Below are 27,316 nucleotides of genomic sequence, written 5' to 3'. Positions count from 1 at the left end.
ATGTATGCCATCTTAGACGACCAGAGTAACAGGTCCCTTGCAAGAACAGAGTTCTTCGACATTTTCGGACTCAATGGTCACAGTTCCCCCTACACACTAAAGACATGTGCTGGAACTAAGGAGGCAATAGGAAGAAGAGCGTCTGGCTTTCTCATAGAAGACATACATGGCTCCGTGAAGCTTCCGTTGCCAACGCTTATCGAATGCAACGAAATGCCTAACCACAGGACCGAGATCCCAACACCGGAAGTGGCATTGCATCACCCTCATCTCAGAGCTGTTGCTAAATTCATTCCTTGTTTGGACCCTGAGGCCAAGATTCTACTTCTCCTCGGGAGAGACATCCTCAGAATACACAAGGTTCGACAACAGCGCAACGGACCGGCTGATGCGCCATTTGCTCAGAAACTGGATTTGGGATGGGTCATCGTAGGAAATGTCTGCATAAGTCGAAGTCGCACACCGGACTGTGTCAGCAACCTCAAAACAAACGTCCTCGAAAATGGACGTCCCTCCCTTTTCGAGCCATGTGAGAACCATTTCTTGGTCAAGGAGAAGCTCACTGCCATGCAGCGGTCGACACAATGCTTCCAACCAGCTCAGCACGCTGCTAGGAAACACAGCTATGACGATGAGATCGCTGAAACGCTGTTCCAGACAACGGAGGATGACAACAGACCTTCCCTTTCTGTCGAGGACAGGAAGTTCTTGAAGCTGATGGACGACGAGTTCTCAAAGGACGAATCCAACAGTTGGATAGCGCCTCTCCCCTTTCGTTCTCCAAGGCCATGGCTTCCGAATAACAAGTGCTTGGCCGAGTCACGCCTCACTGCTGTCCAACGGACCTTGAAGAGAAAACCAGAACTGATGGAACAGTTCACGGCCTTCATGGACAAGATGTTCAAAAACGGCCATGCCGAGGAAGCTCCACCAATTCGAGAAGGAGAAGAGTGTTGGTACCTCCCCATCTTTGGTGTTTGCCACCCACGAAAACCCGGCGAAACACGAGTTGTATTCGACTCCAGTGCACAGTTCAAAGGCGTGTCTTTAAACAGTGTGCTGCTTACCGGTCCAGACTTGATCAACAGCCTGCTCGGAGTGCTCATCCGATTCCGGAAGGAACCCGTGGCCATAACTGTGGACATAAAGCACATGTTCTACTGCTTCCTGGTACGAGACGACCACCGAAATTATCTGAGATTTCTGTGGTTCCGCAACAACAACATCTACAGTGACGTGGTGGAGTATCGAATGAAGGTTCATGTGTTTGGAAATAGTCCTTCACCAGCAGTTGCAACCTATGGGCTGCGGAGAACAGCACGAGAAGGAGAGGAAGAATTTGGCAGCGACGTCAGGCAGTTCATCGAGAGGGATTTCTATGTGGACGATGGGTTGAAGTCTCTTTCTACAGACAAGGAAGCCATCAGCCTGATACGCCGCACACAGCAGATGTTGGCCGCGTCAAACCTCAAGCTCCACAAAATAGCCTCTAACTGCCCTACAGTGTTGGAAGCATTTCCAGAAAAAGACCGTGCCAAGGATTTGAAGGATCTTGACTTGTGCAATGGCACGCCGCCAATCCAACGCAGTCTGGGAGTTTCTTGGAACCTGAAGAAGGATGTCTTCACATTTACGACTCCAATCCAAGAGAAGCCATTCACTCGACGCGGTGTCTTGTCAGTGGTGAATAGCCTGTACGACCCACTTGGGTTTGTTGCTCCAGTCATCGTTCAAGGGAAGTCCCTCCTCCGAGAGCTGGTCGTTGGGACATGCGACTGGGACTGTCCACTTCCTGAAGACAAGAGGGCCGCGTGGGAGACGTGGAAAGACTCCTTGCAATTGCTCGAGCAGCTGGACATACCTCGCACCTATTCCCATGCCTCACTCACTACCGCACAGCGCAAGGAACTGCACATATTCTCCGACGCATCAACCAAGGCTGTGGCTGCAGTGGCTTACCTCAGAGTGACATATCCAGATGGTGCGTGCCATGTCGGGTTCGTCATAGGAAAGGCTAAGCTAGCACCACATCCGGAACACACCATCCCAAGGCTTGAACTGTGCGGCGCGGTGTTGGCAGTGGAGCTAGCAGAGCTCGTCAGTCGTGAAATAGATATGGAGCTTGATGCTGTAAATTTCTACACTGACAGCAAGGTGGTCCTAGGTTACATACATAATGAGACTCGGAGGTTTTATGTGTATGTCAGTAACAGGGTCGAACGCATCAGGAGCTCTACACGGCCAGAGCAATGGCACTACGTTCCTTCAGACGTGAACCCTGCGGACCTCGGAACAAGGTCTGTGCCAGCAGCCCAAATGTCAGGATCGGCCTGGCTGACAGGCCCGGAGTTTTTGTATCATCAAGAACACTGCTCGCGGGTATTGAAGGGCAAGTTCGACTTGGTCGATGCTGATTCTGACACGGAGGTGCGGCCCCAGGCAAACGTTCTCGCAACCAGTGTAGACGTGCAAGAACTCGGCAGCAGGCGGTTCGAGCGCTTCTCGAGTTGGATTAAGCTGACTCGCGCAGTTGCAATGCTCGTGCGGCTGGTGAGCAAATTTCGGGGCACCGCTCACAACGTGTCAGACTGCCCGCATAACAGCTCATCTCGACAACTAGGACCTTCTACAGAACACCTAGCCCGAGCGAAGGCAGTCATTATTCTGTCTGTCCAGAAAGAAGCCTTTTCAGAAGAGTTGAAAAGCTTGCAACGAGGAAAGCGACTTCCGAAGTCAAGCCCTCTGTGGAGACTGGACTCATGGGTTGATTCCGACGGTCTTTTGAGAATTGGTGGCCGACTAGACAGAGCAAACCATTTCGACCAGCTAGAGCGGAAGCCCATCATCTTGCCAGGACGACATCACGTCACCACCCTGATTGTGCGGCATTACCACGAGCTGGTAAAACATCAAGGCCGCCATTTCACTGAGGGAGCAGTCAGGGCAGCTGGGTTCTGGATCGTCGGAGCTAAGCGTAGCATCGCCTCATACATACACAGTTGTGTTACGTGTTGCAAGCTCAGAGGAAGGCAGCTGCAGCAGAAGATAGCAGACCTGCCTGCAGAAAGGCTAAGCACCGAGCCGCCTTTCACTTATGTCGGATTAGATGTATTTGGCCCGTGGCAAGTCGCTTCTCGTCGGACCAGAGGCGGCGAGGCCAACAGCAAAAGGTGGGCCGTGCTCTTCACTTGCATGAGTATCCGCGCTGTTCACATCGAAGTGATCGAGAGCATGGACACCTCAAGTTTTATTAATGCTCTCCGGAGATTCTTCGCCATAAGGGGCCCGGCAAAGCAGCTGAGGTCCGATTGTGGTACGAACTTTGTTGGAGCGTGCTCAGAACTAAAACTGGACACCAGTGGCCCAGACCACGAGAAGCTAGGAACATTCCTGTCAGACCAAGGATGCACTTGGGTATTCAACCCCCCTCATGCTTCTCACATGGGAGGAGTGTGGGAAAGAATGATAGGAGTCACACGGCGAATTTTGGACTCCATGCTTCTTGAGAGTACCTCTCGTCGCCTTACTCACGAAGTATTGGTAACCTTCTTGGCGGAAGTCTCGGGGATCATAAATTCCCGACCCCTCGTTCCTGTCTCAACGGACCCCGAGTGCTGGGAAGTGCTGACTCCTTCAACACTCCTGACCCAGAAAGTCGGCGGCAACACAGTGCCACCAGCCTTCGGTGAAAAGAATGTGTATCGGCGACAGTGGCGGCAGGTTCAGTGGCTGGCCGACACCTTTTGGTGCCGTTGGCGACGCGAGTTCCTTACCACCCTGCAGAGTCGTCGGAAGTGGCAGGGGACAACTCGGAATCTCAAGGCAGGTGACCTCGTGCTCCTGAGAGACAGCCAGATTCATCGCAACGAGTGGCCCATGGGACTCATTGTGAACGCCATCGCGAGCGCGGACGGCAGGGTGCGAAAGGTCGAGATCAAGACGGCGACACGGGGAGTGATTAAGACGTTTCTCCGTCCTGTGACTGAGACAGTCCTGCTTATTCCGTGTGAGGACTGAACACATCACATAGTGGTTATATGTATAACCAGACGGGGAGTGTGCTGTCCCGAGTCCAGTTTGAATTTCCCGCCCGGGCGCCAACTGCATCTGCGAACACTGGACTTCTCTCCTCCCCGCTCTTTCTCTTCCTTCTCCCCGTGCGCCTTCCCTCTCGCCCGCGTGCTTTCTCCCTCTTTACACCTCCCTCCGGAGGTGTCATGTTACGTAACTCGTGACTCTTTCCTTCCTTCTACCGCGCTGCACGACTGCGGCAGCACCGCGTTTTTACGGGTTGTAAATGCCTGGATAAATGTTCGATTTTCCTTGTGTTTGCGACCTGTCATCTATCTGAGGAGTGGCCGCAGCCCCAACGCGTGCCACGGAATCAGAATAGTCACATTCACCTCGTCACCGCCTCAGTAAAGAAAGCAACTCGCATGCGAGAGCAGCCTAGCTGTATACACTTAACAAAAGCTCAAATACACGCAAATGCCCTGTGTTAATACATTCAACGCTGCACTTTGGTATGTAAAACACTGGCTGATACTGTTTTGTGATTTGTAAACCAAAGGAGTGGCACACTAGCCGACCGTTCAATCAGGCGCGTTGACGTTGCCTACACGCTCGGCGTTCGCTGGGGCAATCTGAGCTGCGTCGGGCCTGACGCCTGCCTCCTCTTCGGAATCGCTGGCCAGCGGATCAAAATTGAGTGGTTGTCGGGGTTCGGACCGCGGCGTCTTCTTCCTCGTCTGCGTCATCCCGCGATTCCTCATAATCGGTGTCTTCGCCGAAATAAAGCTCTTCTTCAGCTTCCGACTCGGAGCTATTCGGCATTGCGACTTGCCCTCCGCCCGGCTCTCCGTGTTTACGCGCACAACGTGCGTGTCAAGCAGACGACATGTCTACAACGACGCCACGGCTTTCCGGACCCACGTGGCAACGCATTGTCTGGTTTTTCACGTCATGTAAAAGCCTGGCAAAACCTGGCGACTACGAACCGAAACCGAATCTGCTGGGTACAAATAATACGATTATTAATTATATAATGCGAGTTCATGCTTCTAAGATGGTGTTCCATGCTCACTGAATCGCTACGCATTATTTACAACCCAGAGGTACAACACAAAAATGTGGTGTCTCTACCCCTTTAATGGCACTGGATCTTGCATCTTGATAAAAAATTGCTACGCCATTGTCGAGTAAAGTGAAATTGCTACACTGTGCGAAATCAAGTAACTGTCGACCTCCGGCTGTTGATGTGATGCTGGATGGTGTGTTGAAGTCTCCTGTTATCTTGTGCGGTGCAGAGGTGCTGAGTACGATATCCTGAAGGCGGTCAACGTTAAGGCTGACGCGCGGCGCTATGTACCCGACGATCACTGTGAAGGACAGGTCCATGATCTTGATGCAACCTATTCACTCCATGAGTCTGCACGTATGGATTGTGGAAAAGAGGTGACGTCTTTCCGAACAGCTAAAAGAACTTTGCTGATGTCAGCGCTGGTCACTGAGTGGTTTGTTGGGCGAGTTGGTTTACCTTCTTGAAATATACCTGCGCTTATACGACACGGACTGAAAGATAGAGACACACACACACAGCGCTGGACTTACAACTGAATTTTTATTCGGGAAACACTGCTCTTTATACACACCAGCAGCTGATAAAAATGGAAGATGGTAACACCCAGATGATAAAAAATCGACAAACTGTCTCGTCACATGTCCAGTCCTACCTTCCATTTTGCAAAAAGCCCTTTCCTTTGATAGTAGTGAAAGGGACGTGCTACTCACGCATGCAACCCCACTGTCCGCTATGCTCATGGCTTCAATTATTTCACGCGCCGTTTGGTCACGGTTCCTGCTTACTATCTTGGTCTCGTTATAGGAAGGTACACATTTACACTCTTGACAATGAACAACCAAATTCCCATCGCCTTTCCGTTCTATGTTCTTCCGATGTTCACGGAGCCGCTCGTTCAAACATCGCCCCGTTTGGCCTACATATGCTTTGCCACATGTAAGCGGCAACCTGTATACCACTCCTTCTGCGCATGCGACCATGGGGACTTGGTGTTTCTTTTTACACCCCTTAGCTTTTCTTTCTGGGTACGTTACTCTTTTGCATAAGTTTTCCAATTTGTCCGGGGCTGAAAAAACGACCCTAGTTTTTACTTTCGAAGCAATTCTTTTAAGATTATGGGACACCCCATGAATGTACGGAATCACCACCGTTTTCTCCTTTTGTTTTGCTCCCTCCTTGCTAGGCACCAAATTTCTTGAGCAGGCTTTTTTGCCACCGACACCAAAACCTGATCCGGATAACCTGCTTCCTTTAGCCTCACCACCTGCTGCTCAAAACTTTCTTTGACTAATTCAGGGCAAGATTTCTTCAACGCATTTTGAAAACATAACCTCACGATTGCCCTCTTCACTAATTTCGAATGTGCAGAGCTGAACGGAAGCAAACCTTTGTTACCTCTAAGCTGGTACATCCAAAATGTCCCATCAGGCGCCAGTGACAGCTTGATATCGAGGAAACGTATCGTGCCTTCGTTCATTTCTTCATATGTGATTATTAGTGGGTTAACGGTTTTACTAAAAACAGCAAGTAGCTATTGCACAGCAAGGTCGCAAATACCGTCAAGGTTATTAAATACCACTAAAAAGTCATCCACAAACCGGAACACTTTTACGCCATCAACTTTGTTTTGATCTCGCAACAGGATAGCCAACTTTCTGTCACATTGGGCAAGGAAAATGTTACTTAGAACTGGCGCGATACACGACCCGATGCAAACTCCCTTCTTCTGCCGATAAACCACATCATTCCAAGTGACGCACGTGGCAGCCAAATAGAAGGACAACATTTCCAGAAAATTGCTCACGCACATTCCCGTTTCATTTTGGAATGCTACACTTCCAAACTGATCAATGCAATCACCCACGCATTGAAGCAACTCCTTATGTGGCAAGGAATAATATAGATCCTTTATATCGAACGAGCACGCCATGAACCGACTGTCTTTGTGATTGTCCAGAAAAGTTATAATCTGTTGGGAATCCTTCACCAAAAACGGATCATCGATGCTCAGTAGGTTGAGCTTGCCCTTAAGAAATTCAGCAATTGACTTTTGCCATGTTCCTGACTCAGATACGATAACCCTTAGGGGACAACCAGGCTTATGGGTCTTAGCCGTAAACATAAATTTCAGACTATTGCATTCACTCTTGTCTATACTTGAAACGAGTCTAGTTAATTCCAGTTTTTCACATAGTTTCTTCCCCTTTGCTTTCAAGCTGCAGGTGGTGAGGCTAAAGGAAGCAGGTTATCCGGATCAGGTTTTGGTGTCGGTGGCAAAAAAGCCTGCTCAAGAAATTTGGTGCCTAGCAAGGAGGGAGCAAAACAAAAGGAGAAAACGGTGGTGTTCCGTACATTCATGGGGTGTCCCATAATCTTAAAAGAATTGCTTCGAAAGTAAAAACTAGGGTCGTTTTTTCAGCCCCGGACAAATTGGAAAACTTATGCAAAAGAGTAAGTACCCAGAAAGAAAAGCTAAGGGGTGTAAAAAGAAACGCCATGTCCCCATGGTCGCATGCGCAGAAGGAGTGGTATACAGGTTGCCGCTGACATGTGGCAAAACATATGTAGGCCAAACGGGGCGATGTTTGAACGAGTGGCTCCGTGAACATCGGAAGAACATGGAACGGAAAGGCGATGGGAATTTGGTTGTTCATTGTCAAGAGTGTAAATGTGTACCTTCCTATAACGAGACCAAGATAGTAAGCAGGAACCGTGACCAAACGGCGCGTGAAATAATTGAAGCCATGAGCATAGCGGACAGTGGGGTTGCATGCGTGAGTAGCACGTCCCTTTCACTACTATCAAAGGAAAGGGCATTTTTGCAAAAGGGAAGGTAGGACTGGACATGTGACGTGACAGTTTCTCGATTTTTTATCATCTGGGTGTTACCATCTTCCATTTTTATCAGCTACTGGTCACTGAGTTCAGAACGGTATAGCCTGAAAGATGGATAGTGGTACGCAGACGGGATTCTGAGATGGCAATTATCGGGAAACAGTGCCTTGAAACAAACTGTCAGAAATCAGACAGTCGTGAACGAAGGCTACAGGCGTCCATTGGAAGATGGTGGCCTTGTTATGGAGGCGGTTGTGGCGCACAGGAAAGCTCGAACCCGGGCTCCATTTGGTAGCGTGTTGAGTCGTCGGGCTGAGGAAAGTCTGAAGCTTCAAAGTTGGAGATTACAAAAACAAGCAGATTTAATGGCAAGAAACTAATACACTTATTTACAAAAAGAAGAACAAGGAATCAAAATTTAAGAGTTCATAGCGTCGAGCGTCTGCATGAGCCTGTTACCCAAGGCTCAGAGCCACTGGATGAACCTATTGCCGAAGGTCCAGAGCGTTTGTGCTCACTTTGGTCGCAGGTTATATAGCCCAAGGCTCCGCCCTTTCACCGGGCGACAATTCATCGCTACACAAAAGATCGGCACTACACAGCACAGCCAACGAAGACCTGTTGAGCTAGGCGACAATTCATCGTGACACAAAAGATCGCCACCACACGTCACAACCAACTAAGACACCTGTTGAGAGCCCGCACGTGGGAACTGGCGAGGATGAAGCTAAGTCCGCATCACTGTAGCCCTGCGAGGCAACCCTACTGTTGTCAGCTCGCGTCCATCAAACACAGGTGTGGCCTGATGACGTCGCCCGCAGCTGCGCCAGCTTCCTCTGATTCGTTCAGTGTTTCTTTTCTTCAGACGAGGGGCAACCTTTCTTCCCTTGTCGTCGGTTGCTTCTCGAAGATCGGTAGCACCGAGCCTAGCGTGGGAAGAGCATCCATCGACTATTTCCTAGCTGGTCATTCCTTTTGGTGGGGTCATCTTGGGGGTCAACGACCCGTCGAAATATTCGCTGTTGAATCCACCACCGTTTCATCGCGGGTCTCAAGATGGGTCGTAACAATGCTTTGCACGCTAGGAAGAGTCGCTGGTCGATTGACTGCTCCTGCCATTGTGCAAGCAAAGGTCAAATTAAATCAAGGATTGTAGGAATGGCCTTCGCCATCGGCAGGGAGTGTGGTGTAAGAAAAGTGCGTGCAGCCTCAACACGCGAGCACAGTAGGGAACTGGTACTATCAAAGTTTTGGTGAACAGATGCTTCGCGTGGGTGGTTTCAGGTTGCATACTGCGGCTGCCGTGGAGTGTTCACATGTGTACTCGCTACAGGAGGTGGCTCAACGTTTTGATGCAGTGGAAGAGGAGGAAATTCAACCACGTCCTGAATGCACAGGTGACTGCCTTTATTTTTGTCCGGCAGTTGAGGAGCTTTGTTCCCCAGTGATGAATTTTTCCTGCGGTGACTTCCCTGGATTTGGTTTTGTTCAATTAAAGCAGATTTTGCTGGCTTATAGTCTGTATTGTTGGAGCGTACTTGCAGATGATTTTTTTTCTTTTGGTAGGCAGTGCAGCAGAAAAAATTCAGGGGGCACTTTGACTGTCTAAACTGCGTAGAGGCGAAAGCGTTTTCCGCACCACTTTCAGTGCTTCTGTGGCACTGGTGGCGTCACATGTAATTGAGTACTAATTACTAAGTGATGACAAATCACGAATTAATGGTTAATTACTGATTAATGCCTCAATACTAATTAACTGCTAATTAAGCTTAAGCTTAAGCTTCGCCTTTAGGAGTGGAACGCGACAGCGTGTTGTAGCGCTGCCAGGGAGTCCACGGAACGCCACCACCCGTTCGGCGCGATGCCTTGCCGTTTCAAAACAACGGTTTTTGAGGAAAGGAAATGGCGCAGTAAATCTCTGTCATCTCGGTGGACACCTGAACCGCACCGTAGAGGAACGGAGGAAGTGGGAGTGAAAGAAGAAAGACGAAGATGGCCCGTAATGAAGAAAATGAAAATTGTATTTGAGGAAAGAAAATTACGCAGTAACTGTCTCACATATCTCTGTGGACACCCGTCAAAATTCACGGGGGGGGGGGGGTGCACTTTTTTGACCTAAAGTGTGGTCACTGATGTGTGGTTAAGATGTTAAGCTTCGCCTCTAAGAGTGGAACGCGAGAGCGTCTTGCAACGCTGCCAGGGAGTCCATAGAACGCCATCGCCCATTCGGTTCTACGCTTCGCTCGTCGGTAAATTGGTTTTTGAGGAAAGGAAATGTATTTCTCTCTCATATCTCGGTGGACACCTAAACCTCGCCGGAAGGGAAGGGAGGAGGATGGCAGTGAGCGAAGACACCGTATTCACTAGACGTGCCTTTGTTCATTCCAAACCATCGAGCTGCCATGGCGGAGTGGATAGCATGCTCGTCTCGCACTCCGAAGACCGGGGTTCGATTCCCGAGCTCGACCAATTTCTTACTAGGTTTTATTTATTTATATGGCCTGACTAGAGAAGTTAATTAGGCTAATTGGGTAATTCAGCAATTAACTAAGCTCAGTCCCACTTACTTGGAGCATCACTATATGGTCCCTTCAATTGGTTGCATGGTTACTAGCCAAAGTACAATTAGCCCCGTTTGAAATTGGCGCACTGTGACGTCACGACCGTTTCGACCAACTGAAAAGCGTGACATTCTCTGTCGACAACTGCTGCTTACAACGATGAGACATTAAAGGCTTTCGCCTTAAAAACGTCGCCTCGTGGTGCTTACCGCAGTTAGGAAACGGGGGGTTAGCACTTGCACATTCATTTCGTTTGCACAGAAGTTTTTGCTGATTCGCAACCTGTTGGTGTCGGCTTATGGCTTCAATAAAAGTTAAAGCAGCTTGATCAAACGGCAAACACAACACGCTTTCCCATTTCAAAAACCGCCGGCTGCATTTCGCGCGGGCCGCGCCGAGAGCGCGCCGAAGCCGCCCACACAAAATGCACCGCGCGCGCCTCCCACGCCACTCCTCCCCTCTACCCCCTTCGCCACTCGCCTCCTCTCCCAGCCGGTTTTCGAACGAAGAACGTTCTGCGCATGCGCTGCCTCGCGTCGGAGCGGCCGGACTGTAGAGCTCCCGAACTGCGCCTAGCGCAGCGTCGCCGACCTGACGTGTCCGGCTACACTGTAGAGGCGCGCTCACACTAGCGGGAAACTTCCCGCAGGGGCGCAGCGTCAACGGCGCCGCTGCGTCGCAGCTCCTCGGAATGACGCTCACACTGCGCGAGTTTTCTCGCTGCGGTTGTCTTGGAATGTAGAGAGAGCAGGCGTTGAGAAAGGGCAAAGCAACCGCCAAGTGCCCGGCAGGACGCGCGCAGCCTCCGCCGACGGGGTCATTGCACCGGGACCGACGTCACGGTTCACGGTCGGCCCCCATTGGCTGTTCTCGTCAGCGGCACGGGAAAAATAGCTCCCGGACCCATCGCTCTGCGGGACGGCACAGCAGCCTGTCTGCGGGAGAAAAACCGGTTTGCGCGGCAAGCGGCGCGCGGTAAACGTTCTGCGTTGCGCGTTTTCCCGCCAGTGTGAGCGCGCCTTTAGTCCGGCTTCGACCGGCGCTGGCCCGCCCGCCGAGAACGTCGGAGTATAACCGCGGAGGTGAGAAGGAAACTTCCTCTCTCGGGCGGAGCGTCGAGGAACGGTGCCGGTCGCCGGAGGAATTCTGTCGGAGGTATCCGCGTTCTCTGAGCTGTAGCGGCTGTGCCCGGGTTCTGGTGAGTCGGCGTCTGGCTCGGCCGAAGTGCTAGCGGGTTGTTCGTCCTGGTCTTCTGACTCTGAATGCGGCTCAGGCATTTCGAGTTCAGGTGCACGGTGAGGAAGATCGGGTAGGTTACAGTCCCTCTTCCTAAGATGGTCGACGTGCCTACGCCAGGGCGTACCGTCCAGGAGTTCGACTTCATAGGACACAGGTCCTTTCCAGGAGCGGATGATCGCGGGAAGCCACCGAGACCCATGTGGTGAAAAATTCCTAGCGAAGACTGAGTCACCAGGCTCAAACTTGCGGGTTGGTGCAGCGCGGAGCTTCCGCGACAACTGGTCGCGTTGCGAGTTGCCTTCCTGAGAATCAGGGTGCAAGTAGTCTAGGGCGGACTTTAGCTGACGTGAGAACAGTAGCTCCGCCGGGCTTCTTCCTGTAGTCGTGCAGGGCAGCAAGTGCTGCTGGAACAGGAAACGACTGAGCTGAAGTTCGATGTCGCCCCCTTTCAGTCGTTTAAGAGCTTTCTTTGTTTCCTGAACGAAGCGTTCGGCCTGTCCGTTAGAAGACGGATGGTAGGGTGCGACCAAAGCTTGTCGAACGTTGTTCCTGGCGAGGAACTGCCGGAATTCAGCTGATGTGAATGCAGAACCGTTGTCAGATACGACGACGTCGGGAAGTCCGTGTGTGGCGAACAGCCGTCTGAGTTCTCGGACAACAACTGCAGCTGAAGTTGTCCTCACCACAACGACCTCTAGATATTTTGAGAACGAGTCCACGACGATAAGAAATGTCCTGCCCTGGACTGGTCCAGCGAAGTCCATGTGCAGCCTAGACCACGGTCTCGTATTCTGCTCCCAGGGATGGACTGCAGCGCGGGGTGGAGCATTCCTGGATTCTTGGCAGGTCTCACACGCACGGACGGTGTTCTCCACATCGCTGTCGAGTTTCGGCCACCAGACGTAACCTCGCGCGAGTCCCTTCATGCGAACAATTCCCGGGTGTGATGAGTGAAGTAGCTCAAGCACTTCCATGCGGAGCTGCGGTGGAATCACGACTCGGGAGCCCCACAGAATGCAATCACGACAAGCGGAGAGCTCGTCGCGGTGCACGAAGTAAGGTTGGAACTGGTCCTCTACTTTTGCTGGCCATCCGGTACGGATCCACTTGAGTACTCGCGACAACACACGGTCCTTCCTTGTCAGCTGAGAAATCTTGGATGCATCTGCAAAGGTTTCTGGGGGGTTTTCGAGCAGCAGGACATCTATCATAATGGGACTTTCGGCATTTGTGGAGGGCAGCGGCAGGCGGCTGAGTGAATCAGCATTGCCCATTTGACGTCCCGGTCGGTAGATCAGCTCATAGTCGTACTGTGCGAGGAGTAAATTCCATCGAAGCATCCTCGGTGAAAGTACGCTAGGTATTGGACGACTGTGATGCAGCAGACCCAGCAACGGCTTGTGGTCAGTGTAGACCTTGAAGTGTCTGCCATATAGATATTGGTGGAACTTCTTGACACCGGAAACGACAGCCAGAGCTTCTCGGTCTGTCTGAGAGTAGTTCCTTTCGGTCGAGCTCAAAGTACGGGAACCGAATGCAATTGGAGATTCTTGTCCGGTAGAGTCTTCGTGACTAAGGACAAATCCTATGCCGTAGGCAGACGTGTCGCAGACAAGCGTGAGCGGCTTGTGCACGTCGTAGTGGACTAAGACATCGGATGTCTGTATAAGTTCCTTGGCGTGCTTGAAAGCATCGGCTTCTTCTTTACGCCATCTCCACGTCTGATCCTTTGCAAGCAGACGGTATAGAGGCTCGAGGGCGTGAGCTGCACCGTGCAAGAATCTGTTGTAGAAGTTTAGCAGTTCGAGAAAAGACTGAAGTTGCTGCTTGTTCCTTGGACTGGGAGCTTCTTTAAGGGCTTCGACCCTTTCTTCGGTCGGATGAAAACCGGTAGCGTCAATGCGGTATCCAAGGAAGGTTACTTCCGGAATGCCGAAGGTGCATTTCTCTCGGCTCAGACAAATGTTGTCGTCACTTATGCGTTTCAGCACATCTCGCAGGTGTTTATTGTGCTCGTAGGCATCTTGACCTCCCACTATAATATCGTCCAGGTACACGTGGACCCCAGGTAGTCCCGAGAGGAGCTCTTCCATGTAGCGCTGAAATATGGCTACGGCGGAAGACACTCCGAACGGCAGGTGAGTAACTTTGAACAGTCCCCGGTGCGTACTGACTGTTAGCAGATCGGCTGTGTCACTGTTCACGGCAAGCTGCTGAGAGGCTTGATTGAGGTCTAGTTGTGAGAATACAGTGCACCCCGCAAGGTTTGAAAAAAGCTGATCGATGGTTGGAAGAGGATATGTTTCCATCTTGATTGCTTGGTTAACGGTGCTTTTGTAATCACCACACAGCCTGATCTTGCCGTTCTTCTTAACGACGCAGACTACCGGTGTCGCCAATCGGGAGAATCGCACGGGCTGGTAGACGCCTTCCTGTACAAGAACGTCGGTGGCTTCGTCTACCTTGGGCAGTAGAGCCACCGGAACTTGACGTGCTTTCATGAAGATGGGAGCGATTTCAGTCTTGAGCTCGATACGAACGGGTGGTCCCTTGCCCTTCTTTAGTCCTTCAGCGAAGACTTCTGGGTATTCAGAGACGGCGTTCAGCAAGGGTAGCGGAACTTCGATTTGAGATGCGTGGTTTATTCCGCAGAGCGATATTCCCAACGCAGAAAACCAGTCTCTCCCCAACAGGCTGCTGCAGTTTCCTTGGACAACGAGAAGTTGAAGGCGAGTGCTCTTCGTTCTGTATGAGACGGCAACTTCCAATGATCCCAGAATCTCCAAGCTTTCCCTTGTGTAGGAGCGCAGCTGTAGAGAGGATGGCCTTAGGTCTTGCCTTGACAGCCGAAGTTTCTCCATGAAGTTTCTCTCGCTGATGATGGTGCAGGCGGCCCCGGAGTCAACCTCTATGGTCAGAGGCCTACTGTTTATCGGGATGTCCGCGCAGACTGCTGGAGAAGTGATGGTGTTGGCACCACTCGTAGACTTGCGGTCTTGAATTTCCCGATGAAAGCTGACTGAAGCCGTAGAGTTTACGTCTTGAGCTGAATCAGCTGATTGCAAAATCTGATGGCTGCGTCTACGAGAGTACTTGTTTTTGCGAGAAAACTCCTTTCGGTGTTGACCAGGCTTGGAAGTTTTTTCTTTTGCTGCCTTCTTCCTGCAGGCCTTCTCCAGGTGACCTTTGTTGCCGCAGTAGCGACAGATGGCGGAATGATAGGAGCAAGTACGAGCGTCATGCTCGCCGGTGCAACGCCAACATTGATGACTCGGAGGATGGTTGGCGGGCTTGACGTCCGGGCGCTTCGGGTTCCGTTGCAATTGATGCGTTTCTGAGGGTACCCTTGAGCAGCGAACCTCTTCTGTCTTGGCTGCTGCTTCTTCCGGTTCAGCCAGGAGACGTCTTTGGATAGGCTCTTCACGCAGGCCACAGACTAGGCGGTCGCAAAGAAGCCGATCCAGCCAATCCCCGAACTCGCAGTGGCGAGCTAACAGTCGAAGAGCGGCGAGATATTCCGGCATCGAATCACCAGGTTGCTGGTCTCGCTTGTTAAAGCGGAATCGTTCCATGGTGACGGAAGGTTTCCCGATGAAGTGGGTGTCGAGCAAGGAAACGATTTCTGAGAAGGGAACCTCCGAAGGTGCCTTGGGTGCGCAGAGCGAGCGCAGCAGAGTATACGCGTCGACGCCGCATACGCTGCAGAGGAAAGCCCGTTTCTTCTCATCGGACTGGATGTCGTGGGCTTGAAAGTAGAACTCGAGGCGTTCTAAGTAGACTGGCCAGGAGGAAGGCTCGGCGGGCGAGAATTCTCCGATCGTGGCCGAAGGCAGAAGCGCTGCCATGTCGACGGACGTGCAGGGCTGGAGCGGATCCAGGAGCTTTGCCTGAGGCGGTCAGTATTGACTGCAATTGCGCGCTGGGGATCACGGCGATCCCATCCTCGTCGCCAGTGATGTGTTCTCCAGTCGGAGTCTGAGACAAAACTGTTTATTGAGAGAAAGCGTACAAGCGGGGCAGACTGTCGGTATAGAGAGAGAGAGAGAGTGCAGAGAGTTCAGTGTCCGCGTGTAGCTTCGTACATGCATATGGTACGTGCCAGGACCGAAGAGCCGCGGAGACGCGGGGATGAGGTTTTGAGCGAAATGCGATGCTCAGGCCAGACAGAAAGTACTATACGGGAAGCGGCGCTTGGAGCGGCAGTAGTGCGATACACAGTTGGAGCGGCAGCACCACGATACACAACACAAGTGCTACTATGCAATGACATTATACAAGCTAGTATTCCACCAAGTAGAGAAAAGCGGAGCGTGCAGCTGCAGCTCTGCACATTAAATATGAAACACAGCATTGAAATGAGGCACAACACCATGAAACTTATACTGCAGCCATTGGGGACTCCTAAACTTCTAGAAGTCTGAAAAGCTACGGTGCAACATTATGTACAGCGCGAAAAACTAAGACAGGGGAAGAAACACGCAAACAAACAAGCGCTGACTATCAACTGAAAATTTTATTAGGAAACTCGTGGTTATAAAGGCTTCAACCCTTTATAACCATATCACCCTTTATACGGTGATATATATTATGCCCAATACTATAGATCTGTGGATATGTGAAACATGCTATGTTGCCATGCTACAAAGGGTGGATTTACGGAGGGTGCAGTCACATTTTAAACGTATATTTCCTGAAATTTTTTCATTGAGAAAAAGGTGTTCAGAATGGTTGACCTGTGTAAAATTTCAGTCTTTTGGAGGGGGGCGACCCCCCCCCCCCCCCCCCGTCCATAAATCCTCCGTTGCCGTCTACTATATGCACTTTGGCCCTCTTCGTTTCTCTCGCCTCTATGAGTGGCTTTTGGAGTTGTGAATCAAAAGTCATTGTTGGCACGGCCACCATTACAACACGTTATGATACCACATTTTGTGTTCAGGGTCAAGAACTCAAACTTTTTAGTATATTTGCCCATTCTCACTGCTGTATGAGAGCATTCCTTGCATGGCCAGCCGCACGCAAACATGCTATGAAGACAAGTATGGTATTCAACACCAACAACAAAATACTGCAGAATTTTTCTTATCTTCACTGCTGCAGCAGAAGGCACTGTTGACACTGCCAGCTTCCAAAACATACACAATGGAGGCAGATTACAACATTCAGCAACAAGAGCTGCAATAAAAGGCAGGTTGAACACTAAGGTGGGGTGTGGCCATGCATGGCAGCATTGTTCACTGCTGAATCGAAAACAGACAGGTGCACACTTGAGCGACAAAGATTCATTCAAATATTTGTCTTAACTACTAGCTCATTTCATGGCCTTTACGTTTTTCATATCAGTGGCATGCACTGCTTTGCTGGTTTCGAACTGATGTAGTTGTAGACTTCGCGTGATATTTTGTTTACTTAGTAAATACGCAAAAACATGGAAGCATTGGTATCAGTTAACGCGACATTCTTTTATTTTAAAGAATTCATATTTCACTGCTCTAGACAGTGAGCTTCATCTAATACACAATGGCATTCTCAATGGCGATGGTTCAACAGCGCAAACACACACAGACCAAGAATTGGAAACACACATACATGTACACCGCAGCCTTATTAGCATTAACACTTCTTCTTGGGCGAGTTGGTGCATACTTGATTTGAAGAAAATAGCGCCAGAGCATGCAAACCACGAAAAGACAAGGACGAGACACAAAGCGCTAACTCACAACTAATTTTATTGAAACCAGGCAGCGCCTTTATATGGCGAAATTTCACTGAAAAAGAGGGAGGAGGGCAGGAAAGGTAAAGATTTCAAATCGACCATCACAGCGAGCACACATGAGCAGGCGGTAACCAAAACAAAAACAAAAAAGTTAACAAAGATTATTTAAGGGCGGCATCTGACACACCTGAAGGCACGTGAATGTCTGGAGGCTTTTCACATAAGAAAATTTGGCAATAGGTGTGTCAGCACCCCATCTGTTTCACTTTTTTCATCCGAGTTCGAATTCTTAGATGCCGCCCTTAAATAATCTTTGTTAACTTTTTTGTTTTTGTTTTGGTTACCGCCTGCTCATGTGTGCTCGCTGTGATGGTCGATTTGAAATCTTTACCTTTCCTGCCCTCCTCCCTCTTTTTCAGTGAAACTTCGCCATATAAAGGCGCTGCCTGGTTTCAATAAAATTAGTTGTGAGTTAGCGCTTTGTGTCTCGTCCTTGTCTTTTCGTGGTTTGCATGCTCTGGCGCTATTTTCTTCAAATCAAGCCTTATTAGAATCGGGTGAGCGTGGTCGGGCCGGAGAAGGGACGAGGAAGGCGGGAGACGGGGTTACGAAGAGAAAAACAAGGAAGGAAGAAGTTTATGCAGGAATATTTACATTATTTACAACAAAGGTAACTGAGAGGGTCTCTCAGTGTAAGGGAGAACTTCTTCAGGAGTCAACAGGAGTGCCCTGCTGTCCCCAAAACAACACCTCGGTAAATAACACACGGATTCCCCAGATCCCTGTCTGGGGAATATAGTTCGAAGGATGACGTCCAATCGCATGGGCAGACGTGGACTCCGGGGGTACCACCCACGGCTGGGCGGTGCTGGCTGCGGGCTCTCTCGCAGCTCGTTTGATGGGAGAGTGTAGAGGCTCAGTAATTAAACACTGCTGTCTTTCACTCAGCACACCACCACTCTGTTCGTTGACCCGAGGGTCGACTCGGCCACGGAACGCCGCCAACGTCGCCGCATCTTCGGCCTTCGGCGGTCTTTGACCTTCGCCGCTGCCACCGTGGTCCCACGGTCCTGGAAGGTCGCTGCCTTAATCCACTTAGGCAGGAGGGAAGCGCGAGCTGCCTTGATCCACACAGGCAGAGGGGGGGGGGGGAGCATCCCAAACCCAACAGCACCCCCGCCACCAGACAATGCGTCCGGAAGATGAGCCGCTCCTACGCAGCTCGGCTGACAGGACGTGCAAGAGGGGGCTCTCGTTCCACTCTTCTCCAGGCCTCTCTTCATCGGCTGTCGATGTCCCGCTCTCGGAATTTCTCTGGAAGGCGAGTCAAACGGAACCACAAACGCCAAGCCACACACAGCAAGAGCAAGTGCCGTCTGTTGCCCACTCGCCCCGCCAGACCGAAACCAAAGAAAAACTGCTTATGCCTAGCCATCCCTCTAAGTAAAATCTTAAATGAAACAAAATTTTCCTGAACGAACACGAAGTGCGTAAGCCGATGCACGGTTCAGGTGTTGGGACCTCTTCAAAGTGTTGTCATAATGCATGACACTTCCAAAAAACGGAGGGAAATTTAGAATTAGTCTAGAATCGGTCGGACAAATTGAGACGATTCTCGATGTCACCCGGGCAAGGAAGGATCAGCCGAGAAGTCAGACAGAGGCTTTCAATTTTGCCCCAAGCTAATTCCTATTCGTAAGTTCGACAATTTCCCATGTCGTCTTCCTTTCGTTCTGCATGGCAGCAGACACGACATAAATGTGCGAAACTTGCACAACAAACCTCGCAGAAGAAACATTCTGCGCAACTTCATACGGCTACACAAAGTAGTACCTCTAAGAGCTCACACGAGCTATGTACGCTACAATGTCCAAGAGAGACTTCGCTCGCGCCTCTGCGTCAGCGGACACTAGCATGTAACAAATACTGCAGGTAACCCTACTGCAAAGGTAAATTCGGCTGAAAAGGTAGCCTCTCTGGGAGCTCATGCCATCTGCCTAAGCTACAATGGCCAAGAATGGCCTCGTTCGTGCCTGAGTGTCAGCGGACACTAGCCCACAACAAATACTGTGGGTAAACTTTACCTGCCAGACCCACAACACATACCTAAAAAGGTTAAATCTTGAAGTAATCTCGTAGCGCCCACGCGAGGGACTACGCGAAGTTAACTCATGAATGACTTCGATAGACACCCTCACTTCGGTGTACATCCGCGCCTCAGCGGGCGCTCTCACAAATTCGCAGCGCAGCTAAACCTATATACAAGTGCCTGCTGCACGGCAATTCGCATCAAACCTCAACTGAGTGATGCCGTCAAAGAACAAAATGACAAGGTAATCGCGGGTGAGATTACAGCTCACAAAGGAAATCGTTCGCGCTACAGTGAACTGCGCATACAAAGATTACTTAAAACAAGCGTCGTGAAGATTACATGACTACAATGAAAGTAACAAAAAAATACAAAATTCCACTCAGGCACAAAAGCTCAAAACTTGGTTTGCTTTCATTTTTTTTCTTTCTACAAATGATTAAATAAATACAAGGAAAACAAACATTAAATACAAAAAGTGCTTAGTGAAATGCACTTGGAAAGAGTCTTGTGATTCATTCATAGAATCCACTGCTTCCTGTTCTTCAGACGCGCCCTGCGCGGTCGCGGTCGGACGGCCGGGCTACCAGTTAAGGTTTCCAAAAATTTGCGGGGCTGATTAGTTCCGCCTGTGCTAGAGCGGCGCTTCCCCCTCTTACTCGCGGTTCCCCTTTGGCGCTCTTTTGTGCAGTGGCCTTCAACCCTTCTCCCTAGCACGCCGCCCGCGTCACATGCCTTATAATCCCTTCTGCGGTCTCTCGATGGAGCAGGTGGTTTGCATCCAGACTGCGCATGATTAGTCGGCCGGGTTTTTCTGCAACGCCTGTAACTATTGAGCGCCGCGGGGGCAATTTCGAGAAATTACGCGGCCTCTTCAAATGCAGAAGCTTGACCCCCGCTTTTTGCTTTCTCGCAGAGGTGTTCCGATCAGCTGTCTTCACGCGTAGCCGTTTCCCGGAAACCTCGCCCGTTGACTTTCGCTGCCTGTCAACAGTTCGCGTGCGGCCAACAGGTGCCAAGCCGCCGGCCCTCGCTTTAGTTTGGTTGTGTGGGGTTTAACGTCCCAAAGCGACTAAGGCTATGAGAGACGCCGTAGTGGAGGGCTCCGGAAATTTCGACCACCTGGGGTTCTTTAACGTGCACTGACATCGCACAGTACACGGGCCTCTAGAATTTCTCTTCCAAAGAAATTCTAGCTGCCGCGGCCAGGATCGAACCCGCATCTTTTGGGTCAGCAGCCGAGCACCATAGCCACTGAGCCACCGCGGCGGCGGCCCTCGCTTTAGTCGACCCATCAATTTCCAAAGGATCATCGGTTTCGCCATTTTTTCTCGCGCAGCAAAGCCACTGGCGCTTTGCTCAGAGTGCCAGGCGGCGGCTGAATTGCACAATCGCTCGCTCCCGTGACCTCTGCTGTTTCTTCTGAGCCCAGCAGCTCGCTGTCCTGAATTTGGCGTTTTGGGGCGGCGTCATCAACATTCTGGACTCCAGCGACAATCTGACTGGCATCGCTCTTTATATCTAACGCTGCGCTCTTACTTGGCGCTTGAACGTTGATATCTGGTAACTCTCCGTGACGCTCTTTCCCGGAAAGCTGTCTTTCAGTGCGGCGGCATACAAGCTCAGTACCGTATTTCTTCCGCCGAACCTCCGCCTCATTTGCCATAGCGGCAACTGTCTCAGGGCTAGAACCAGCCATATCACTGCTCTCTTGAGCGACTCTTTCGTGCGCAGCGGACCAACCGGGGTTCGTTGGCTGGTCGCTGACGCACTGATGGGAGCGCTGCCCGCTGCCATCACTTCGACCTTTGCAGTCGACTTCTACCTTTATGCCGAAGAAGCGAAAGAGGGCGCTTTTCGCAATTTCATAATTGTCAACCTCCTCGTCGGACAAGCGCGCCAATACACCGCCGACGTCACCAGGGAGGATGGCCACCAACATCATTGACCATTCACCCTGGTCAAGCTCCTTCTCACTGCAAATTCGCTCAAAGTTTTCGAGGAAAGCTCTGAAGCTCTCCCCCCTTCGGAAATTCCTCAAACGATCTCGAGCCCTTCGCCATTTGAGAAGCTGAATCTTACGCATGAGCTCCTGCTGCTCTCGCTCACGTAGTGCTTCGAGCTCAGCGCGTCTCTTACGACACTGCTCCTGCCACTCTCTTTCTTGCTCCTCTCGGAGCCTTCGTCTTTCCTGCTGCTGAAGCAGGTCCCTCTTCTCTTTCTCCTCGCGGAGTTTTCGCTTTTCCTGCTCCTTTCGCTTCTCTTTCTCCTGGAGAAGCCTCCGCGTTTCTTTCTCCGCCTTCCGTTCGACAATCGTCTCCCACGTCTCGTCTGCCTCCTCGACTGTCACCTCCTCCGCCCGTATCACATCCAAAATCGCCTCTCTCGTTTTAGTGGGGTCTACTGATATGCCCAATTCTTCCAAAATTTCAAGGAGGTCCTCTACCTGGAACTTCTCCATCGCGGAACGCACCTCGTGCCGCTAATCCCCACTAAAACACAAGCCTCAGCTTGAAGCGAACAAAACACAAAACTGCCAAATTTCATTCCCCAGAAATCCAGAATCCCACTACTATACATCTGCCTGTGCTAGTGTGGTCTGGCGAAACGAATGGCAAACATCGGGCACTCACCCTGCCGAGATACAGCTGACGCCGTCAGTCCCGTAGCTGCCGGGGTCCCTTGGAGCCGGTGACCTGACGCGTCCATTTCTCGGTCTTCGGAAGCGTAGCTGATGCCGTCAATCACGTAGCTGCCGGGGTCCGTTGGAGCCGGTGACTTGACTTGGACATCTCATCGAGCGATCTAGTTGTTGGGTGCAGGTTCTATCTCACCGCTGGCAACCAGTTATTAGGATCGGGTGAGCGTGGTCGGGCCGGAGAAGGGACGAGGAAGGCGGGAGATGGGGTTACGAGGAGAAATCAAAAGGGAAAGAGAAGTTTATGCAGGAATATTTACATTATTTACAACAAAGGTAACTGAGAGGGTCTCTCAGTGTAAGGGAGAACTTCTTCAGGAGTCAACAGGAGTGCCCTGCTGTCCCCAAAACAACACCTCGTTAAATAACACACGGATTCCCCAGATCCCTGTCTGGGGAATATAGTTCGAAGGATGACGTCCAATCGCATGGGCAGACGTGGACTCCGGGGGTACCACCCACGGCTGGGCGGTGCTGGCTGTGGGCTCTCTCGCAGCTCGTTTGATGGGAGAGGGTAGAGGCTCAGTAATTAAACACTGCTGTCTTTCACTCAGCACACCACCACTCTGTTCGTTGACCCGAGGGTCGACTCGGTCACGGAACGCCGCCATCGTCGCCGCATCTTCGGCCTTCGGCGGTCTTTGACCTTCGCCGCTGCCACCGTGGTTGCACGGTCCTGGAAGGTCGCTGCCTTAATCCACTTAGGCAGGAGGGAAGCGCGAGCTGCCTTGATCCACACAGGCAGAGGGGGGGGGGGGGGAGCATCCCAAACCCAACAGCCTGTTGGTGGCAGCTCATAGCTTGAATAAAAGTTGAAGCAGCTTGATCGAAACGCAAAAAAAACACCGTTTCCCATTTCAAAACCACAACCTGTCCAACACAATCGAAGCCACATCATATTTATGAAACGTTTGTTGCACAAAAAAAACAGAAACAAGTTTTTTTTTTACGTCAAAAGATATTAATTTGCGACTAAAACTTTGAATTAAAGTAATACAGCTTAGCGAAACGGATATTCGAAACCGAACCTACCAGTCCACTTTCAGTTACAATCATTACCCTGATTATACCTTTTCAGCAGTTAAGCCCATCTAAGCCGTGGTACCACAGGAACCTTCGTTCAAAACAATAAAAACGACTTTTTAAAACGGCTAAACGGCTCAAAACACCCGCATCATGGGGAAAAAAAAATAAAAACGCTGATAAAGAATACTGCGCGGCCATACGGAAAGCTAGGCATAAGTTCATGGCTCACGATCTGCAATCTAAAAAAATTTTGGAAAACATTATCACCTTCCGAAACTTCTTCAGATTTTACGTTGATTGATGAGGCTGGAGACCCCATTCCTCAAGACGAACGCCCTCAGACTTTCAATAACTTTTTCGCCAATATGTTCACAAAGGACTATTCCAATATTCCATCGGCACCAGAATATGACTATGACTACATGAGCCCAATAGACGTTACTGTTGATGGCGTTGCGACATTGATTAACAATATGAAATTAAGTACTTCATGTGGTATTGACGGGATTAATTCGAAAATTTTGAAACATACCGTGGCTCATTCCAGCGTCATACTCACTCATATATTTCGGCAATCACTTTCAACAGGCGAGATACCATACGAGGGAAAAATTGGAAAAGTTATTCCAATTTTCAAATCCGGTGACCGAACTGACGTTGCTAACTATCGCCCAATATCCCTGACATGTATATCTTGCAAACTTCTAGAACACATCATTGCATCTAACACGGCATTACATTTAGAAGACAACGGTTCTTTCCTTTCAAAGCAACATGGTTCAGAAAAGGGTTATCATGTGAAACACAACTACTCGAATTTACAAATGAGCTGCTTCACGGTATGGAAGAAAATCTTCAAATCGACTGTATATTCTTAGACTATGCTAAACCCTTTGACCGCGTTTCCACACTGTCGTTTAATAGCGAAACTCTCATCCTTGCGCCTCGATTCATTAACAATTTCTTGGATAAGAAACTTTTTATCATTTCGTAAACGATTCACTTCTATTGATAACCATTCATCCCCTTTAATTGATGTAACATCAGCAGGCGTACCGCAAGGTAGTGTAATAGGCCCGTTACTGTTTCTGATTTACATCAATGACCTCCCATTAGGCATTACCTCAACACTCAGAATGTTTGCAGACGATTGCGTTATTTATCGTAAAATCCGCTCCTTTAATGACCACATCGCCCTTCAAGATCTACATCGCATTACCCAAGCAACCACCGACATCCTTCGGACGGCCGACAGAGGTCTGTTTCGGATGTTCTGTACGTCCGCTGAACATCCGCAAACAGCCGGTAGACGTCCGTCGGCCGTCCAAAAGGTGGCCAAAAGTATACGGTTCGCCCGCCGACGGACGTCCAGTTGCGTACGTCCATTGGCGGATCTTTCTCGAATATTCGCATATATGGTGCATGCGTGCTTTTTTCACTCCGCGCGATTCAATAAAACCAAGAACAATTTGATGCATAGCACGCATATTTTATTGTGGTTGATGATACATCAGCAGAGCAATGGGTTACATTCGGAAAATTTCTTAAATGTGACTCTTCAAATGTGGCAAGCTTGGGACACACATCCGTAATCTTCCCACCCACAGGATTTCTGAAATAGAAAGAACGCGGCAAACATCAGTCATGTGAAACAAATGGCACAATGCAGCAGCCCAAGTAAAAACATTGGAACCAATTAATAGAAGTGTTTAATGCTGCAAGTATAACAGAAAATGCAATAACAGTATAAGGCAATAACAGCTCTTACTTTTCCACACCATATTTGACACTGTGTCTGTTCTTTATTTATTCTCATGGGCCTTAGGGCACTAACCTGCGCAGCACTGTACGCGACTGTGCACAGGGGCGCGATTACGAGTCGCTCAAAATCGTCTCAATCGGAAAGTGTCTCAAAAAGTGTCTCATTTGCCCCGTTCCTATCGGTCGGCCGTGACCAGCGGCCATATTGGTTTTTTGCGTCACTGGCCGACGTCATAAACGTGCAGAAGTGTTGACGTTGCTTACCTAATTATGCGAGCCTGTTGAGACGATTTTTCGGGATTGGAACGAGTGGTCTCAAACCGCTTGAGACAGAAAATGGCGGTTGTTTACATGGCCGGTGGCCGCGCGAGCAACGGTGTAAGAGGGTCATGAAGACGGTTTTGACGTGCCGGACGAGTTGTTTCGACGTTTTGACATAGGAAGGAGCATAATGGCTGTGCGACGAACTCGCCGTTGAACTTGGAAGTGTGCGGGTGAGTGCGCGGTCAGTGGAGCGGCAATTGCCTGTGCGCGCCTTCGCCGCCGGTGGGTTTCAAGACACCGTAGGAAATCAAGTAAACGTCGGCGTAGCCCAACCGACTGTGAGCAAGTGTTTGCGGTGAGTTGCGGAGACCACTGTCAAAGTTAAGTCGCAGAAGGTGCGCGCTTTCCGGCGAGACCCCCAAGACAAGGCGGCGGCGAAGGAGGACTTCCTTCGCATAAACTTTCGCCACCGCAGTATCCCCGGCGGTGTCATCCGAGCATCATCCGAACGGAACGGCAACAACACCAACACGAATATCAAGTGCTTAACCCGAAGCGGGCGGCATAAGTTGGTTACGAGGCGGAAGAGTGATTGTTGCCGCAGTGACCGGGCGTGCCGGCTCTTAATTCCCGCAGTTAGATTGCAAGCTCCCAGCAGCTGCACCGGTCTGCTTTCGTATGTCGGCAGTTGCTGCAGTGTGATTATTCATGGTCGGCGGGTATTTTCTGAACAAAAATAAATAGAATCACGCATCACCCTTGGAAGACATTTGCCATCGATAGCAGGCTAGGTGAGTTCACTCTGGCGAGTCGCGGAGGTCGCGCGACAGGCTTAAATCGATTTGTTACGCTCCCTCCCCGTTTTACATGTGCTTCGAAAACCGTAACTAATTGACCGAAATCGGTCGCCTAGAATCGGGCGCGACGTTTGCAACTCGCCAGTGTGAACTTGCCTTAAAGCTGCCTTCGCCGGTTTTCGAGCCAAGCGCTCCTTGCAAATTGATCTCGGCAGACCTGTAGCAATCACTGCCTTTAAATAGATTTTTCCGCGCACTTAAGACGTCCGCACAGTACCTTGATTCTATGTAGTGTGTAAAAAAAAAAGGACAGCCGTCAATCAGCTGCTTTTTTTAGGGCTGTTGTGTTTACGATGGCTGAGTATGTGCGTGGAGGGATAAGGCTGAATCCATGGCTGAATCCTTTGAATCAGGCGGCAGCTCACGCCACCTAGCCGACGCTACCGACGCTTTTCCAGCGTCAGCGCATCCTCGCGGCAGCAAAAGTGACTACCATGTTCTACTCGTGGCCTCCGCGATCGCAGCGCGCTTTTGAGTGACGGAGTGACCGAGTGACCGACCCACCGTGAGTCGAGTGCTGCTCACGAGTGGAGTCGGATGGTGTGACGTGCTGGTGTCTCGCTGATCGTCGCTGTGCGAGAACAGTCGCTCTCGGCCCCCGTGCCGATGTTGAACTATATTATGCCCTGTACATAATGTATAAAGCATTTTCTTAGTCTCACGGACGCCTGGCTCGGAGTCTTCGCTACCGCTAAGAGAGCTGGCAACACTCAGTCACGAAACGGGTGGCGAGCGCAAGCGGCGCGCCGCTGTAGCAGATCGCGGCGGCCACGTTCTACTTGCTTCTTTTTCCCACCCCAGTTATGTAACCCCCCTCAAATAATACTCCAGTCGGAGCCCGTGAGGTATTTGAATATATAAATAAATAAAAATGTCGCAGTTCAAAAAATGCAGAAACTTTTGTTGATTCGCAAACTGTTGGTGGCGGCTTATTCGGTCATTCCAGCTCCTATAGGTGGCGCGGCGGCAGTACGACATGGCGGACGAGGCGCTGATGGTGCCGCTGCTAAGGCGTGCGCACAGTAGAAGCAAAGCTGTTTCTTGAGATTGTGGCATCTTTCATTCGAGATTTAGCGCCTAAAAAAGCGCAGTAACCTATTAATATCAGCCCCTTCTTGAATTTCGCTGCATTACAGGCTCGAAATAAATTTTTATCTATATGAGCATGGAACTGCCATTTGGCAAGTGCCGCA

General features: G+C 50.4%; 1 protein-coding gene across 1 annotated transcript; it reads left to right on the top strand.

Moving 5' to 3' along the window:
* Window positions 1-5,329, top strand: LOC149334725 (uncharacterized). The gene is made up of 2 exons (XM_089557987.1): window positions 1-1,342; window positions 5,307-5,329. The coding sequence occupies exons 1-2, from the start codon at window positions 1-3 to the stop codon at window positions 5,327-5,329; spliced, it is 1,365 nt and encodes a 454-aa protein (XP_089414113.1).
* The last annotated feature ends 21,987 nt before the right edge of the window (window positions 5,330-27,316 follow it).

The sequence above is a fragment of the Amblyomma mixtum genome, chromosome 8, assembly GCF_055824585.1.
Source record: "Amblyomma mixtum isolate Tamu chromosome 8, ASM5582458v1, whole genome shotgun sequence".
Taxonomy (NCBI): Eukaryota; Metazoa; Arthropoda; class Arachnida; order Ixodida; family Ixodidae; genus Amblyomma; species Amblyomma mixtum.
The sequence above is the reverse complement of the archived record's forward strand: the minus strand, read 5'-3'. Positions and strand labels throughout refer to the sequence as shown.

Coding starts and splice junctions, on each gene's coding strand:
- LOC149334725 (XM_089557987.1), top strand. CDS start 1: ATGTATGCCATCTTAGACGACCAGAGTAACAGGTCCCTTGCAAGAACA. Junction 1,343..5,306: donor AGAAGGAGAGGAAGAATTTG/GCAGCGACGTCA, acceptor TGTGCGGTGCAG/AGGTGCTGAGTACGATATCC.